At 34.1% G+C, this 16,871-nt stretch overlaps 2 protein-coding genes across 2 annotated transcripts; one reads left to right on the top strand and one right to left on the bottom strand.

Moving 5' to 3' along the window:
• Positions 1 to 8,163: 8,163 nt before the first annotated feature.
• On the top strand, positions 8,164 to 11,166 carry LOC110427942 (receptor-like protein EIX2). The gene has a single exon (XM_021443594.2). The coding sequence runs from the start codon at positions 8,179 to 8,181 to the stop codon at positions 11,164 to 11,166; it is 2,988 nt and encodes a 995-aa protein (XP_021299269.2). The 5' UTR covers positions 8,164 to 8,178.
• Positions 11,167 to 13,258: 2,092 nt separating this feature from the next.
• LOC110427941 (receptor-like protein EIX2) lies at positions 13,259 to 15,124 on the bottom strand. Its single transcript, XM_021443593.2, has one exon. The coding sequence runs from the start codon at positions 15,035 to 15,037 to the stop codon at positions 13,259 to 13,261; it is 1,779 nt and encodes a 592-aa protein (XP_021299268.2). The 5' UTR covers positions 15,038 to 15,124.
• Positions 15,125 to 16,871: the final 1,747 nt, after the last annotated feature.

Below are 16,871 nucleotides of genomic sequence, written 5' to 3'. Positions count from 1 at the left end.
ACTGCCATTACACCGATAAATATCTAACCGATTAACCGGGTCGGTTGTCCTTTTTAACCCGATCCGGACCCAAACTGTTTTTCCATGCCCTTTTTAGTTGGGCCGGATCAGGCCCGTTAATCCATTTCAAAGTTTACGGGCTCGACTTTGGGGTCTAGACAAGCTGCTTGACCCATGAACAATATAATGACATAATTACTAACACTAATTATGTCTCATTATGTAATTTTCTTCAATATTTTTTGTCGTGTGACGCAACTATAATTTTGTGCAATTTTATATGAATTTATATTTGATATGTCGTCAATTTATAGCATTTATACACTATCACTTAATCAGAAAGTATCGTTTCTTAAACGTGTAAAGATAAAAGTTAAAAAATCTTTCAAATAAATATTTCTAAAGCTATGAGTATTTATTTTTGAGAGTTTCCTACTTTTAAATTTATTTATTGATGAGATGACAAAATTTGATTTAATAATAATGTATAAGTACTAAATAGTGACAATGTATCAAATATCTAAGATTATTGAGTCATAAATGTTCAATCTCTCTTGACCAAAAATACAAAATTATTTATCTTTATAATAAGTTATATATTTATATAAATTGAGCAATAAATATATGAGATAAATACTATTAGATCCATGCATTACTTAACCACTTAGTTTACTTGAAACTGACTCGTTTGAGTTGTGTTCAACTCTTTAGCAGGATGCAAGGTCTTTGGCCACTCCTGGAGTACGATTTGATTAATAAATTTCCACAAATATGAAAAAGTGTGAAAATTTTTCCGCTTTCCACAATAGGAATAGGCTGAAAATTTCCAGTTGCCGCTATGAGTTGGGTAAGGGTTGTTCTTGACCTTTACCCATACTCCACGAATCCAAACTTTTCCTCCTAGAAAGCCATAGTCAGGACTTTCAGAATACCTTAAAACATGTACGTAAGACAATTGAGAACTCAGAAAACTAAGGCTTCCTCAAATGGTTCAGCGTAATTTTTTTTTTTAAACTTTATACCTCAAAGCAACTGTTTTCTTTTCTTTTCTTCTTTTTTATGCAGTGAATAGCATGAGCAAAAGTCCATCTTCTTTTGATTTTCTAACTTGCAAGAGACATGGTGAAAACAAGCTTTGTCTCATTGAGTTGTAATAATTGTAAAATATTTATGGACGTGACTTTGCATGCAGGTGTATGGACGTGACTTCTTTTTACATTTTCTTACTTGTAAGAGACATGGCAGACACTAGTCCTTTTATTTGATGTTTTATTTTATTATGATCTTCTCCTTTAAGTTCCTTTACCTTGAAACTATTAAACTTGGTTCATGTGAGAGTCAAAATGTAAGTTGCATTGTAATGGAGTGAGAAGCTCTTCCCAAATTCAAAGAATTTCTCACTAATCCTTCAAGGCGGTTCTCTTCTTGGACAGGAGAAGATTGCTGTAGCTAGGTTGGTGCTTGGTGTGTAATGCAGTGACAAGTTTAGATGTCATGAGTCAATCTTGTATAGTGTTATGATAGGGTAAAATTACATAAGAGATTAAGTCTTTTGTATCCGTAAGGAACATGTCCTCATTTCAAACATTGTAATGGTATTTGGTGACGGCTCTAGAAATACTTATTAAATCTTTGCAGGGAAAACCCTTTAGGAGAAGATTGTCCCCATCTCATAAATTGTAATGGTTATTGGTGAAATACTTGTAAATCCTTGTAAACTCTTTATAGGAGTGAGCAGTAGCTAGATTGTTTGGCTACCTCACTAGGAAAGGTATGTTTGTAATGAGTCATCTAGGACTGCCCCTATGGCCCGACGATGATGTGTTCTAATCCTTTTGTGCTTTTTTTGATATTTTTAAAATATTTTTTTATGTGGCTCTAGTGGTTACGTATATGACATTCGTTATACCTTATGATTTCAATGTTGAGTGGCCTTAATCTAATTTGTAACTATTATTGATGTTTGTTCAAATTTAAATGAGTTATTGACTGGCTTGTATAGAAATATTCATTCAAGTGTCGTACGAATTATTGCATATTTAAGCTAAGGAGCATTGTTTGTGACACTTAGTATCAAAGCACAGGTGAAACATGTTAAGTGAAAGAGTAAACATAGTGAGCACGCGGAGTGTACTAGAGGACCATTAGAGAGTTGATGAGTTAGAGGCCATGGTGGTCGTAATAAAAGCTCATATGGTTTTGCAAAAGCGGATAGATAAAATTGAGATAATCTAGTAGGAATTGTCCAAAATGATAAATACCCTGAGTGATGAGACTAAAGATACATTGAGCACTCTCCAAGGTGAGTTTGGAGAATTAAAAGCTCAAATAAACCTCTTAATTAGTGTCGTAGGTAATGGCAGTGCAAATCTAGGAGATTGAGGGAAAAAGGCTAAAATGCAGAAACCTAAGCGATGCGAAGGGGTTAGAGATGCAAAAGAGTTAGAGAACTTCCTCTTTTATATTGAGTAGTACTTTTGAGTTATGCATATGGAGTCAAAGGAAGATAAGGTGGTGCTGGTCACAATGTATCTTGCAAGGGATGCCAAATTGTGGTGGCATTCCAAATTTGTCGATGGTGAGTGTCACATACAGATGTAGACAGACTTGAAGCAAGAACTGAAGAACCAAATTTTCCTGGAGAATGCAAAGTACATGGCTCGACAAAAGTTGCAAGAGCTTACATAAACTGGATCAGTCCCAGAATTCGTGAGAAACTTTTTTACCATAATGCTAGATATTGGGGACATGACCGGGAAAGATAAGTTGTTTTATTTTCTTGAGGGTTTGAAGCCATGGGCTAAGAAAAAATTACAATGACAAAAGGTACAGGATATGACTTCAACAATGGCGGCTGTTGAATGTCTTACTGATTACAATGATAACTCATATAAATAGAAGGATTCCTTATCAAGAACTAGTAGCTTGAGCTCCAATAACGGGGTAAAATTCCTAAGAGTTTACAGATCCTTAAATAAGGGAGGAACAAAGAGATCACCTGCTCAAGACACACCACAACCAAGAACAACTAAGCCATGGGGCTTCAAACCATGAGCCCCAATATCTTGTTTTCTTTGTAATGAACTTTATTGAGTACTTGAATGTCCACATCAAGTAGCTCTGAATGTGATATGTATTGCTAATGTGGAAGCACCTTAAGCCCAAACCCTAATGGAGGAAATTGAGGAAGAGTTGTCGCGTATGGGCTTAATTCAGTTCCTTAGTGCCTTGTAAGCATAAATGGAAACAATGAAGAAGGAGCCCTAATGAGGTTTCATAGACATGGATCTCTTGGTGAATGATAAAAAAACCAAAGCTATGCTTGATGTAGGGCCTCCAATACCTTAATCACTTTGAGTTAGGCAAAGAGATGCGATCTCAAGGTTAAGAAAGACTTCACGCAAGTATACGTGAAACACCTTACTTTTCAAAATTAAACTGTATTTCTTTAAATCGTATCAAAGAATAAAAATTAATAAATAATAGCTACATTAAAGTAAATAAATATAAAATTAAAATAACTCAATAAAAATAAACTAATTGTAAAAATAAATCAAATTAACTAAATTCTAATAAAAAATTAAAGATTTAATTAATATTTAATAACAAAATTAGACTAAAATAATTCTATAAAATAGAATTATCAAAAGTAAGAATTTTTGTTTTCTGCATACGTATAGAGGTTATGAAAAAGAAGTTCACTTTTATAACAGATAAAGAAAGTGATTCATCTACTTTCTTAATAAGGTAATAAAACGAACTTCAAGTACTTCATAAGACACCGTCATTTGCTAAGATATGCTTCCACATTGTGAGGTTTATGCAGAAGTCCTTAATCCCTTACAGGTTTGAGGCAAGTGTCTTGATAATAAGTTGTGCCTGAAGTTGTTCATACATATCTTGAGGAGCTCTTTCTAAGTCCATTTTTGGTGACTGGCAAAAGTAAGGGTTTGTCACCTTGCAATGAACTCCGTGCTAGGTTCATCATCCCTTTATTTGGTCTTGAGTTGTGTGGGCACTCCAACCCTTCTTTGTGTGTTGCTAAATTGCTTGATGAACTCCGAGACCTTTCCTTCCCAAGTAAGGATCAACTCTTTAGAGAGGTGGGTGCAAGAACACCTCGATAATCTTAAAGGCCTAAAGCAAACTATTCAAATAAGGCCTATTTATTAAAATTAAAGTAAATTTTTTTAAGCTATGAATGACCAAATTCATATTTTCGATTTAACGTATTTAAATATTTAAATATTTATTATGAAGTATAAAAAATATTTAACTATTATAATTGTTTTATATTTTTTAAATGGCTAATATGAAAATAACAATCAAAATTTTAATTCAAATAAATTAACTGCCATATAAAATAAAAATAATATAATAATATAATATAAACTCTAAATGAAGGTAAAAATATCTATAAAGATTAAAACAATAGAATCTAACAGTCGAATGTTTATTGCAAATCGTAAATGAGACTCACAGTTATATGAAGATAATAGCATAACAAAATTTTTCATATTCTTTGGAGGAAATATAAAGTTAAAGGAAGAAATAGTAAATAACGTAAGAAAAATTCAAAAGAGGATATTATAAGTTGAAAAAAAAATAATTAGAAAGTGTTAAAAAATTAAAATTTATTTGACATATAATTAAAGAAGAGAGAGAATATGTCGTTTTGTTAATTATTTTTATATTTATATATTTTTAATAATAAATGAGATAATTAATTTAAAATTAATAGAGATGCGAAAGTGAGAGAAAATAAATATTTATTATACATGATAGAATAGGTAAATTTTTATTGATTATTTTAATTTTTATATATTTTAATATAATTAATTATATTATTATTATAAAAATATAAGACTTTTCTTAATTTGGGACAAACCTTACACAAGTGTCAACCCTTAGTGGGCATGCACTGTAAAGGCAGGCCCGTGCACTGTAATGGAGGATCCTCATCCCGACCACCAAATCCTTCTTTTTCCAAGTGCTATGGTGGAAAGGGGAAACTCTCGTCTACCCCTCTTCACAACATAGCCCCTTCCATTTGAGAAGCCTGATCTTTCGTCAAAGGGAGCTGGGTCAATTCAAAAAATGAGAAAATTTTAGTGTAAATGTCACGGGTTCACGTCATTAATTTTAAAATATATTTATTAAATAGAGGAAAGATCTTGATTAAAAAGGTAAAATTCATTTTATCAAAATTAATAATATTTTATTTCATTTAATTATATAAAAAAATAATTAAAAATTATAATATATATATATAATTTAAGAAAATGACTTTATATCCAGGTATATGCATCTCTCCATATCTAGTAATACTCATTATGTTTATTTTTTGGCTATGATTTGTTTCATGAGAAGCACGTATAATATGAGTATACAATTATATATATATATATATATGTGTGTATAACATCTTTGAATTATATATATGTTATATCTTTGAATTGTAATTACTCAATCTTTCTTGGTTAAAAATACAAAATTATCATATATTTATATAAATTGAGCAATAGATTTGCAAGATTAATATTACTAGTATGTTTTTATATTTCTTTTCTTCTTTATTTTTTTTTAAACTTGTGAAAAGAGAAAATATAAATCTTAAACTTAATATTACTATATCTGATCTTATGCTATAAGTTGAGCATAGCCACCTGTCAGCCCATGCTTAGTAAATTCTTCTTTCCGGAGGTCATCTATTTTCAATTGTTCAATGTTGACCTAACATTAAAAAGGGGCCCACTAGTTTGTTCAATAATTTCCACAAATAGCATTAAAGGAGTGCAAAAGAAAATGTTGACTTAAATAGCAAAAGAGTCTCTGCACATTAACAATTGCTTCACCAACTTCTCAATTTTTATTGTACCTGAATTAGTTCTTAACTTTTTTTATTTATACTCAAACAAATCTTTAATTTACATGAAAAATTATATATATTTTTAAACGTGATATCAATTAGTATTTTCTATCCACATGATCAATGACTTGGATAATTAATGTGGTAATAAGTGCAGCTATATTAACTATCATGCAGCTATAATTATATGTCAAATCATATTTAATATTGGGTTAAAAGCTCGTTTAGATAACATAAAAAGTGAAAAACTTAGTCGAAGAAAATAATCATCATAAAAGAGCTTTCGCAATTAATCTTCTAAGCTTCTCCAAATCCTCCCAGCTCTTGCTTGTGGAAAGGCATTATCAAAAGTATTCTTTTAAAACAGGTTCTCCAATTAGTCTTTGAAATGATGGATGGGTGTCTAATGTCCCTATCCATACATTACTTTCTCGCCCTGTTCCTAACCACTTAATTATTTGAACTGGCTCTCTCTAAGTTGTGCTCAACTCTTCGTTAGAAAGATGCAAGATCTTCTGCCACTCGAGGAGTACAATTTGGTTAACAAATTTCCACAAATATGGAAAGTGTGAAAATTTCCCATTTTCCACAGTATGAATAGACTGAAATTTTCCAGTTTCTGCTATGGGTTGTCCTTCTTTACCTGTACCCAATGCTAGTCAAAAGCAACCCATATTTGTGTCATTGCATGCCAAAAATAAAATACTAGCTAAAAGTTGCATAGTTTATGAAATTTTAATAGCAGTGACTTGGTCTGCCACTGTCTGCATCTACATGTTTCTACTATACGGGAAAGACTAAAAGAAAGGGTTAATCTTCGTGGAATTATTATTAGCTTGAGTTCCACCTTTTTATTTTCTCTTATTTCTAAATTTTTGTCAGCTAGATTTTGGATTAGCTTGAGTTCCACCTTTCATGACTTCTTATAAAGAAAGACTGTCAGAAAATCTTAAACATTTGCATGAGACAACTGAGCTGAGAAAACTATGGATTCCTCTAATGGTTTACCAATAAACTTTTGACTTTAACATAAAGCAACTTTGTTCTTTTCTTTTCTTCTTTTTTCCTTTTTCCCTATAAATAGAATGACCGAAAGTGCAGATTCATTGATTTTCTTATCAGTCATTTGGACATTAATTGCATGTGAACAATAGCTAAAAATTGCAGTTTAGTTCATAAGTCTTTTATGGAAATGACTTTGTATGCAAGTGTATGCATCTCTGTATTCCTAGTAATGTTGGAAATAATAAAAGATGGTCAATCTTCTTGGAACTGTTAGAGTTAAAGCACTGAGCATGCATTAATGTTATCATTTTGTTCTACTCTATGTATTTTGCTTCATTGTACTGGTTATTAAGTACATTATACCAGTGGCTATGAGGTGTCTTTGTGCATGTTCAGGTTAATAACACTTGTCCATTTGTACGCAGGTGTTAACCATATAATGCTTGTATATATTATGTGTTTACTGATTAATGAAGTATCTTCCTCCTCCATCCGCTGCTCAGTTTTTTTCCTTTTCTTCTTTCTCTCTACAAACAGTCAAAACCTCTGCTTTATCATTTTCTTCTACTTACATGACAGGAACTAGAATTGAGGTGAGTTCACTTTCACCCTTTCATTCAGCTGGTTTTTTTAGATTTTGCTGGAGTCGATGGGTGCCAAACTGCTGTCCCCAACCCAATCTCTAAGAATCCATACTTTCCTTTCTTGGAAACTTCTGCATTCACAATTTGGTCATTATTCAAACTGTTACTTGACTTCAACAAAAGGAAATAAAAAGATTAAAAGTTCAGAAAACCTTCATTCAGCTCCACAATATGGACATCATCTTTGACCCCTTTTGGGTCAAAATGAGTCTAGATGCATGTTTTTGGTATTGTCTACTCTTTCCGAACAAGTGGGTTCTTTTATAATCGAAAAAAGTAAACAAATAAAGAACAAGTGGGATGGAAAGGCTGTATGTTTTATATGATGCGTTTCCTCTTTACTAAGGAGAGATAATGAATGGAAGTTCCTGTTACATTAGAAACAATGGGAAGTAAAAACTTGGAATATGAAACCATTTAAGTGATTTCCCACACGACTTCTTGTATAGTTATAACTTCTATAAAACCGCTCTGGAATAAAAATATCTTATATATGTGCAAAAGACAGTAGAACTGAGAAAACTATGGTTTCCTCAATGGTCCAGCAGAAAGATATTAAGTCAAGGAACTGTTCTTTTTATTTATTATTATTATTATTTTGGTTCCTATAATAGCATAAGCTCAAGTGCATCTTCGTACATTTTCTTACCTGCAAGAGACATGGCAAACACTAGTGCTTCTGTCTGGTGTTTGTTTCTTATTATGATCCTCTCCTATGAGTTCCTTTACCTCGAAATTATTAAATTTGGTTCATGTGAGAGTCAAAATGTTAGTTGCATTGCAAAGGAGAGGGAAGCTCTTCTCAAATTCAAAGACGGTCTCACAGATCCCTCAGGGAGGCTCTCTTCTTGGAGAGGAGAAGATTGTTGTAGCTGGGCTGGTGTGCAGTGCAGTGACAAGCTCGGACATCATGTCACCAAGCTCAAACTTCCCAACTTGTATTCCAATAATCCTGATGTGGATGTAACATCTTATGCATTAGGTGGTAAGATACATCCTTCTTTGCTTGATTTGCAATATTTGAAGTACTTAGACTTGAGTATGAACAATTTTGAAGGAGTCTCAATCCCAAACTTCGTCGGATCACTCAAGACTTTGAGATATCTCAATCTCTCGGGTGCTTTTTTCGGTGGACCAATTCCTTCATTTCTTGGAAACCTTACCAACTTGCACTATCTTGATCTCAATTCTTGTTTTAGTGACTCAAACAAGAATGACTTACATTGGTTATCAACCCTTTCCAAATTGAAACACCTAAATTTGGGAAGTGTTGATCTTAGCAAGGTTGGGACGTACTGGCTTCAAGCTGTCAACATGCTTCCTTCATTAGAGGAGTTGCACTTACCAGCTTGTGGACTTTCCATTCTTCCTCTCTCAGTTCCCCTTGTTAATTTTTCATCCCTTTCTGTGCTTGATCTCTCAAACAATGGTTTCAACTCCTCTATACCTAGTTGGCTTTTTAATATAAGTGGTCTTGAGTATCTTGATCTCAACTCAAACAACCTCAGAGGCGAAATTCCTGATGGATTTGCAGGCATGATCAATCTTCAAAACCTTGATTTGTCTAAAAATTCATTTATTGAAGGCAAGCTGTTGAAAAGAAATTTGGGAAGCCTCTGCAATTTGCATGTGCTTGATCTCTCTTTCAACAAGATTACTGGTGATATAGGTGAATTTATCAATGGCTTATCTCAATGCAACAATTGCAGCTTAGAGTCATTGCATTTGGGTTACAATGAACTGCGCGGCATTCTTCCTGATTCCTTAGGACACTTGAGGAACTTAAAACATCTTTTTCTCATGAAAAACTACTTTGTAGGTTCCATTCCCGAATCCATAGGGAATTTGTCTTCATTAGAGGAATTCTATCTCTCAGAGAATGCAATGGAAGGAACAATTCCAAGAAGCCTTGGACAACTCTCCTCCTTAGTCTCATTAGATGTCAAAGGCAATCAATGGCATGGTGTTATAACAGAAGCTCATTTTTCTAATCTCACAAACTTAAAGGAGCTATCCATTGCTCAAATGTCTAGGAACATCACCTTGATTTTCAATGTGAGTACCAATTGGATTCCTCCTTTCAAACTTACATACATAAATCTCAAATCATGCCAAGTAGGCCCTAAATTTCCAGAATGGCTAAGAAATCAAGATGAGCTAAAGACTGTAGCTGTGTGGAATGCTGGGATCTCAGGCACCATCCCAAAGTGGTTTTGGGAGTTAGATTTAGTTTTGAATGAACTAGACTTCAGTTACAATCAGTTAACTGGTACACTGCCAAACACCATAACGTTTATGCCTCAAGGTATTGTTTTCTTGAACTACAATAATTTCATAGGCCCTCTACCGATTTTTTCATTGAATTTGACTTCATTCCATCTTGACCATAATATGCTTTCTGGACCGATTCCTCATGATATTGGTGAAAGAATGCCCATGTTGGCTGATGTTGATCTCTCTTTCAACTCCTTAAATGGTTCTATTCCCTCATCCATTGGAGAAATGAGTTTCTTGCTTACTTTTGTCATCTCTGACAATCAGTTGACTGGAAAAATTCCTGATATCTGGAATAACATACCAGACTTGTATCTTATTGATATGTCTAATAACAGTTTATCTGGGGATATACCACATTCTTTGGGTTCTTTGACTGCACTTAAATACTTAAGATTGAGCACAAACAATCTTTCTGGGGAACTCTCACCTACCCTGCAGAATTGCACACTCATTGAAACTCTTGATCTTGGCGACAACAAGCTTTCTGGAGACATCCCAACTTGGATTGGAGAAACGATGCCATCTTTGTTGATTCTAAGTTTGCGGTCAAACATGTTCAATGGGCATATTCCAAGACAATTATGCAATCTTTCCCTTCTCCATATACTGGACTTGGGAGAAAACAATTTGTCAGGATCAATTCCTCGTTGTATTGGCAATATGAGTGGATTTTCAACCATTATTAAGGATAACAGATATGAGTCGCAGTTGTGGGTTGTGGCAAAAGGAAGAGATCTCTTTTATGATGTTTATCTTTTTCTTGTGAATAGCATAGACCTTTCAAGCAACAACTTATCTGGAGATTTCCCTGAAGAGCTGACAAATCTCTCAAGATTGGGCACTTTGAACTTGTCAATGAACCATTTGACAGGAAAGATATCATCAGGTATTGGTCGCTTGCAATGGCTGGAGACACTCGACCTCTCAAGAAATCAACTTTCTGGCATGATCCCACCAAGCATGGTCTCCTTAACTTCATTGAATCACTTGAACCTTTCATATAATAACCTGTCAGGTAAGATTCCATCAGCCAACCAGTTTCAAACCTTCATTGATCCATCCATTTATGAAGGTAACAGTGGACTTTGTGGGCTACCACTACCAACAAAGTGCAACGGCGATGATGATCCAACACATTCCCCTGGCGCAGGAGACAAGCACATTGAAGATGGAGATGACAACGAAATGCTGTGGTTCTATATCAGCATGGGACCGGGATTTGTTGTGGGATTTTGGGCAGTGTGCGGGCCCTTAATAGTGAAGAAATCTTGGAGGCATGTCTATTTCCAATTCCTTGATGATACGAAAGAAAGGGTAATGGTGTTTGTATCATTAAAATTAGCTCGCCTAAGAAGATCAATGAACAAGTAAGAAACTCAGGTTTAGTTTGCAAGATACTATAATAAACATGTTCTAAATAAGCTAACTACTCATGCTGAAATTGTAGCACTCTGTTGCTGTTTTTGTCAGCAGAGTGGTTGCATAAACACAGATACGGGTAAAGAAAGTTACTTGTGTCTTTCCATTTCATTGCAAAGCAGCATTCTCTGCTCAAAGAATGCTGTTAATCAAATTTTGTATGGTTAGAATGCATCTTTTCAAATTTTCCATTCAACAATAAAATATTTTACTGCAGACAAAACTATCATTTACAATGAAAGAAAAAGCAAGCGCATCTGATAATGGAGTTTGGTGGTTAGAAAGGATATGGTCTCTGATTAGCCAGCGCATTCGACAACTTGACAAGGAAACATGGTACGGCAGATTACAACAATTCTGATAAATAGATTAGATAATTTTGCAAGCAAGAACATGGTACAACAGATTTGTCGAGAGTGACCGAACCAGGTTCGCAACTGAAGCTAGTATTTGTGTTGGAGATACTCAAACGGTATATGGGCACTCAGTTTAAGCCAACAATGTTACAGAGAAGCAGTTCCCAAGTCACATAACGCTCCGAAAGGATTTTACTTAGCCCCCCCTAATATTTTTTAAATTATTATTTAACCCTTTGAAGAATAACTTCATCTTGTTTTAATCCAAAATTTTCGAACTCTGCATTTAATTGTTGAGTCTTTTATTTGCCAAGTAAATTCTCAAATACTTTTTTTTTTGTATTTAATATATACATATATATATTTTTAACAATATTTTTTATTTAATTTGTTCGGTTTACATATCTATGTTTATATATATATTTTCATTCCCATTAACGGATCTATATGAAGAAAAGTGGTGTCACATGAAACCATTCATTTACTGAAATGTTAAAATTTTCTTCTTATTATATTACTTATATTAAAGTTTTATATAGTTAATGATATTAATGAACTTGCTAGATTTTTTTTTCAATTTTATAGAAAGTGAAGTAAAGGTGTCACGGACTTTGAACTTTAGTTAAGTTCTGTGCAACGTTGTAGTCTCATGTTCGTAAGACTAAATAAGCCTAAAATAGGTTTTTTGACAATTGACGCGGAAACGTAAAATAAATAAATATGAAAAAAGAGATTAGAGAGAATAAATAAGTATTATTGTTCTAATGAAGAAAAAACAAAATACTTAAGATTTAAGTACAAAGTAAATTACTTGATTCGGCACAATTGATTTAATTGTCTTTTAAAAGTGTTATTTATAATAACCTGCTTGACAAAAATTTGGTGTGCAAGTAAAAATAAATACGAAAGTATCTAACTTAGACTTTTTTGTAATATAAGGAAAATTTTATTTTGAAAAGTATTCTAGCTACCCTAAAATACTTTGTTTAATTGTCAAGGCAACATTTGATGGACCTTTGCATGTGGACTAGCTCGACAGTTCATACGGTTTGGACTAATCACGGATTTACGGACCATGACAAAAGATTCCAAGTCAAAGTATATTTATCAAAAAGTAATTTATATACTAATATTTAAATACTACATGATAAATAAAAAGTTTTCATTTTATAATTTAAGATTATATTAAAAAAACCAAAACCTAAACTACCTCCTTTTCAAAATTTCAATCCTGCTTTTGAAACATGCAATGATGCTTTCTCTTCTTGACATTTTCACTCTCTCAAAATAAGTCATTTAGACAAACTTCATTTTAATTATAGCACTATTTAGAAAACTTCATTAAACTTTTAGAAATGATAAAATGAAATTTAAATTCTTTCATAGTGAGAAAAGGAGTATTAATTGCTAAATGATTGGATTTGAATAACTTCAAATATAACAATAATATGAGAATTTTCATGTCAATAAACATTAAATTTATTTATTTATATATTTTTAGATATAAAATAATTAAATATTAAAAAATTATTACTATTTAATTAATTTTTCTTAACACAATTCTGGTTAAAAACGCTTCAGGTATCATAAAATAAATGCTTATAGTATCATTTTATTATTAATTAGAGTACCAACATGTCATGCAAGTAACGGATACTTGCTACATTGGAGATATGCTAAGCTTTTTTTTAATTCCTGAAGATTTTCCTTCGCAGACAATGAACATTTACCAGGAAGAATGCAAGGAATTTGTCCTTGGCTCCATCAACAAAAGAAAAATAAGCCTGCCTCCATGATTTCTTGATGATCAGAGTCCCACAGACTCCCCAAAACCCCACAAAGAAACCCAACACCAAGCTAATAAAGAACCCGAGGAGTTCAATCTCATCTTTGTCCTTAGCATCTCCGTTGTCTTTGTCTCCATCAAAGGAATGAGTTGTTTCATTGCCATCAGCGCACTTGGTTGATAATGGAAGCCCACAAAGTGCAGGATTTCCCTCATAGATTGATGGATCATTAAGACTTTGGAACTGGTTGGTCGTTGGAATTTTTCCAGACAAATTATTGTATGAAAAATTCAAGTGATTCAAAAATGTCAAAGAAACCATGCCTGGTGGAATTTGGCCACAAAGCTTGTTTCTCGATAAGTCAAGAGTTTCTAATAGTTTCAGTTCACCTATATTTTCTGGTATTGTCCCCATCAAATGATTCATAGACAAGTTCAATGTCCCAAGCTCAACAAGGCTTGTAAGCCCAACTGGCAACGTTCCTGATAGATTATTGCTTGAAAGATCGAGACTGTTGACAAGGTAAAGAGTGCTTTGATATTCAAGTTCCCTTCCTTTTGTCACCACACTCAGCTGTCCCTGATACAACTCTGTATTCATATCCTTAAGTTGATACTTCATTCCAGTCAGATTTCCAACACATGAAGGAATGGATCCCGAGAGACTGTTGTTTGCAAGGTCCAATAAATGAAGATATGGAAGGTCACATATCTCCGAAGGAATACTTCCACCAAAGAAGTTGGATCGCAAGCGCAAGATCAACAATGATTTCATGCTTTTTCCAATCCAACTTGGAAGGTTTCCAGATAATTGATTGTCACCAAGATCAATACTAAGCATTAGAGTACAGTTCTGCAAGGAAGGAGGGATTTGACCAGTGAGATTGTTGTTACTGAGTTTCAAGAATTTCAGTGAACTAGGAATACCTAATGATGTAGGTATTTTACCAGAAAGATTGTTATTTGACAAATCTAGAATCAACAAGAAAGGAATATGATTCCAAAATTCAGGAATCTCCCCAGACAAACTATTGTTTGACATATCCAAGGTTAGTAGTTCTGTTAAATTACCCATGGACAGTGGAATACTACCATCAAAAGAGTTGTCATAGATATAGATGGCCTCAACAAGGAACATTACTTCACCAATGTCCTGTGGAATTGGGCCAGAAAGTAGATTATTATTCAAAAATAATATAGTCACATTAGATGATAAGCGTGGGAACGGACCTTCAAAAGAGTTAAAACTGAAATCAGCGGTAGCTGAGTCAAGGAAGTGCAAGGAGCTTGGTATCTGTCCGCTCAATTGATTAGAACCAATATCTAGTTCCTTAAACTGCAGATTCAATTGCAGAAACCAATCAGGTATGGTACCTGTTATCCCCGCATGGTTGAGTACCAAAGTTGTCAGCTCGTTTTGATTTCTAAGCCAGCTAGGAAAATTTGGACCTAGTTGACATGATCTAATCTTGATGTACTTGAGTTTGAAAGGGGGAATCCAATCAGAACTGATATTGAATACCAAGGAAACGTTATTGGACAATCTATAGAGAAGAAAATCCGTTAGACTTGAGAGGTTCACAAAATGAGCTTCCGTAATGACACCTTCCCACAAGTTTTCTGAGAAATCTAGAGCAGCTAGGGCTGAGAGTTGACCAAGACTTTCTGGGATGCCACTCATCTGATTGTTCGCAACGTAGAAGTCCTCCAATAATGATAAATTTCCAATTGATGGAGGAATTGAACCTTGAAACGAGTTAGACCAAAGTTTAACGGATCTCAACTTCGTAAGATATCCTAAGGAACTAGGCAGTTTGCCAATTAATTTGTTGTATCCAATATCTAGGGTCTCTAAGATACTGTTGTTGCATCCAGATAAACCATCAATGAACTCAGTTATCTCACCACTGATCTTGTTAAAAGAGAGCTTCAAGCTCTGCAAATTACAGAGGTTTCCTAAATCTCTAGTTAATTTTCCATTGATGTTTGAATTCAGAGACAAATCAAGGTATCGGATATTTTTCAGGTTTGCAAATTCATTTGGAAGTTCACCTTGGAGATTGTTGGTGTTGAGATCAAGATGGCGAAGGTTAGTACAATTGGACAACCAAAGTGGTATTGGGGAGCTGAATCCATTGTTGGAGAGGTCAAGTACCAAAAGAGATGTAAAGTTGATGAGTGGTAGAGTGACGGGGAGATTGGAAAGTTGGCAATCATACAAGTGCAGCTCCTCAAGGGAAGGTAGCATGTTGAAAGCTTGAAGCCAATATCTCGATGCATTGATCAGATTTATACCTCCCAAATTAAGATATTTCAAGGAAGAGAGACGGGAGAGCCATCTGAGATTGCTCTCCGTTGAGTCATCGAGTGCATCACTGAGATCAAGATAACTCAACTTCGAGAGGTTTCCTTTTGGAGGTATCATTCCTTTGAAAGATGCACCAGAAAGATTGAGGTACACCAACTTCCTTAGTGATCCAACGAAGTCCGGAATGACACCTCGAAAGTCATTTCCACTCAAGTCCAAGTAATTCAACATTTTCAAATTAAGCAAGGATGGATTGATCTTACCACCCAATTTGTACACTGTTCCATCAGCATCGAAGTCATCTGGATGTGTATTGCGAAGGTTGAGCTTGGAAACATGACCAGATCTGCCGTTGCAACTCACACCGTTCCATCTACAGCAATTTCCTCCGACCCAAGATGACAGCCGACCTGTAGGGTCTGTAAGGCCTTCTTTGAACTTGAGCAGTGCCTCCCTCTCAGCTGCAATGCAACTGGCATTAAGGTCAGTCTGGCAGAAACCAAATTGAATGGTTTTGGAGTACAGAATTCCTGATATCAGTACTATAAGAGAAACAAGTTGAATGGAGGCTTTGCGATGATTCATGTTTAAGGAGTGAAAGGAGTTTCAATGAATTCTGACAGATTTAAAAGATGATATTCTATTATATAGAGAAAGCTCAGGATGGATTTTGATGGACTTTCTGCATATTTAGAGTCATGCATTAAAATCAGCAGTCAAACCAACAAATTCAGCCTATCTTGACAATACCATATGGATGGTAGTTAACATCAAATACTTAACCTGATAAATTATAGTAGTGGTCCTCTCGTCGGAACAATGGCCTTGTATTTTCCTAGTTTTTCCATACAAACAATACCATAGATGAATCTTGCCATGTAAAAACTATTCCAAGAGGAATATGTGAACGGAAAAGTCCTTGAAAACAATCTAATATGAACTGGAAAGTCTCTTCGAAACTGTAAATTTTGTTTTCTCCACTTTATTTTATTCTCCTGATGTGATTTTTTTTTCTTTCTTTTTGTTGGGTATCTGAATAGTCCATGTTTATTTTCTACTACCACAATTTACTCGTTCAATCTTCCATGCATTTACGTGTAATTCAAGTATCTTAATTAAACATATAAATTTTTCTTCATATATTTGGATTAATCAGGTGAAATATACAAGTAGCATTCAGTAGTCGGTTCCTCTGGCAAATTATTTA

This window comes from Theobroma umbraticum, unplaced genomic scaffold, assembly GCF_002168275.2.
Source record: "Theobroma umbraticum cultivar Fairchild unplaced genomic scaffold, ASM216827v3 scaffold_239.0, whole genome shotgun sequence".
Taxonomy (NCBI): domain Eukaryota; kingdom Viridiplantae; phylum Streptophyta; class Magnoliopsida; order Malvales; family Malvaceae; genus Theobroma; species Theobroma umbraticum.
Note: the sequence above shows the minus strand (reverse complement) of the source record. Positions and strands in the feature narration are given on the sequence as shown.

What these genes read in the sequence shown, in the direction of transcription:
- LOC110427942 (XM_021443594.2), top strand. Translation starts at nt 8,179, where the DNA reads ATGGCAAACACTAGTGCTTCTGTCTGGTGTTTGTTTCTTATTATGATC.
- LOC110427941 (XM_021443593.2), bottom strand. Translation starts at nt 15,037, where the DNA reads ATGAGTGGCATCCCAGAAAGTCTTGGTCAACTCTCAGCCCTAGCTGCT.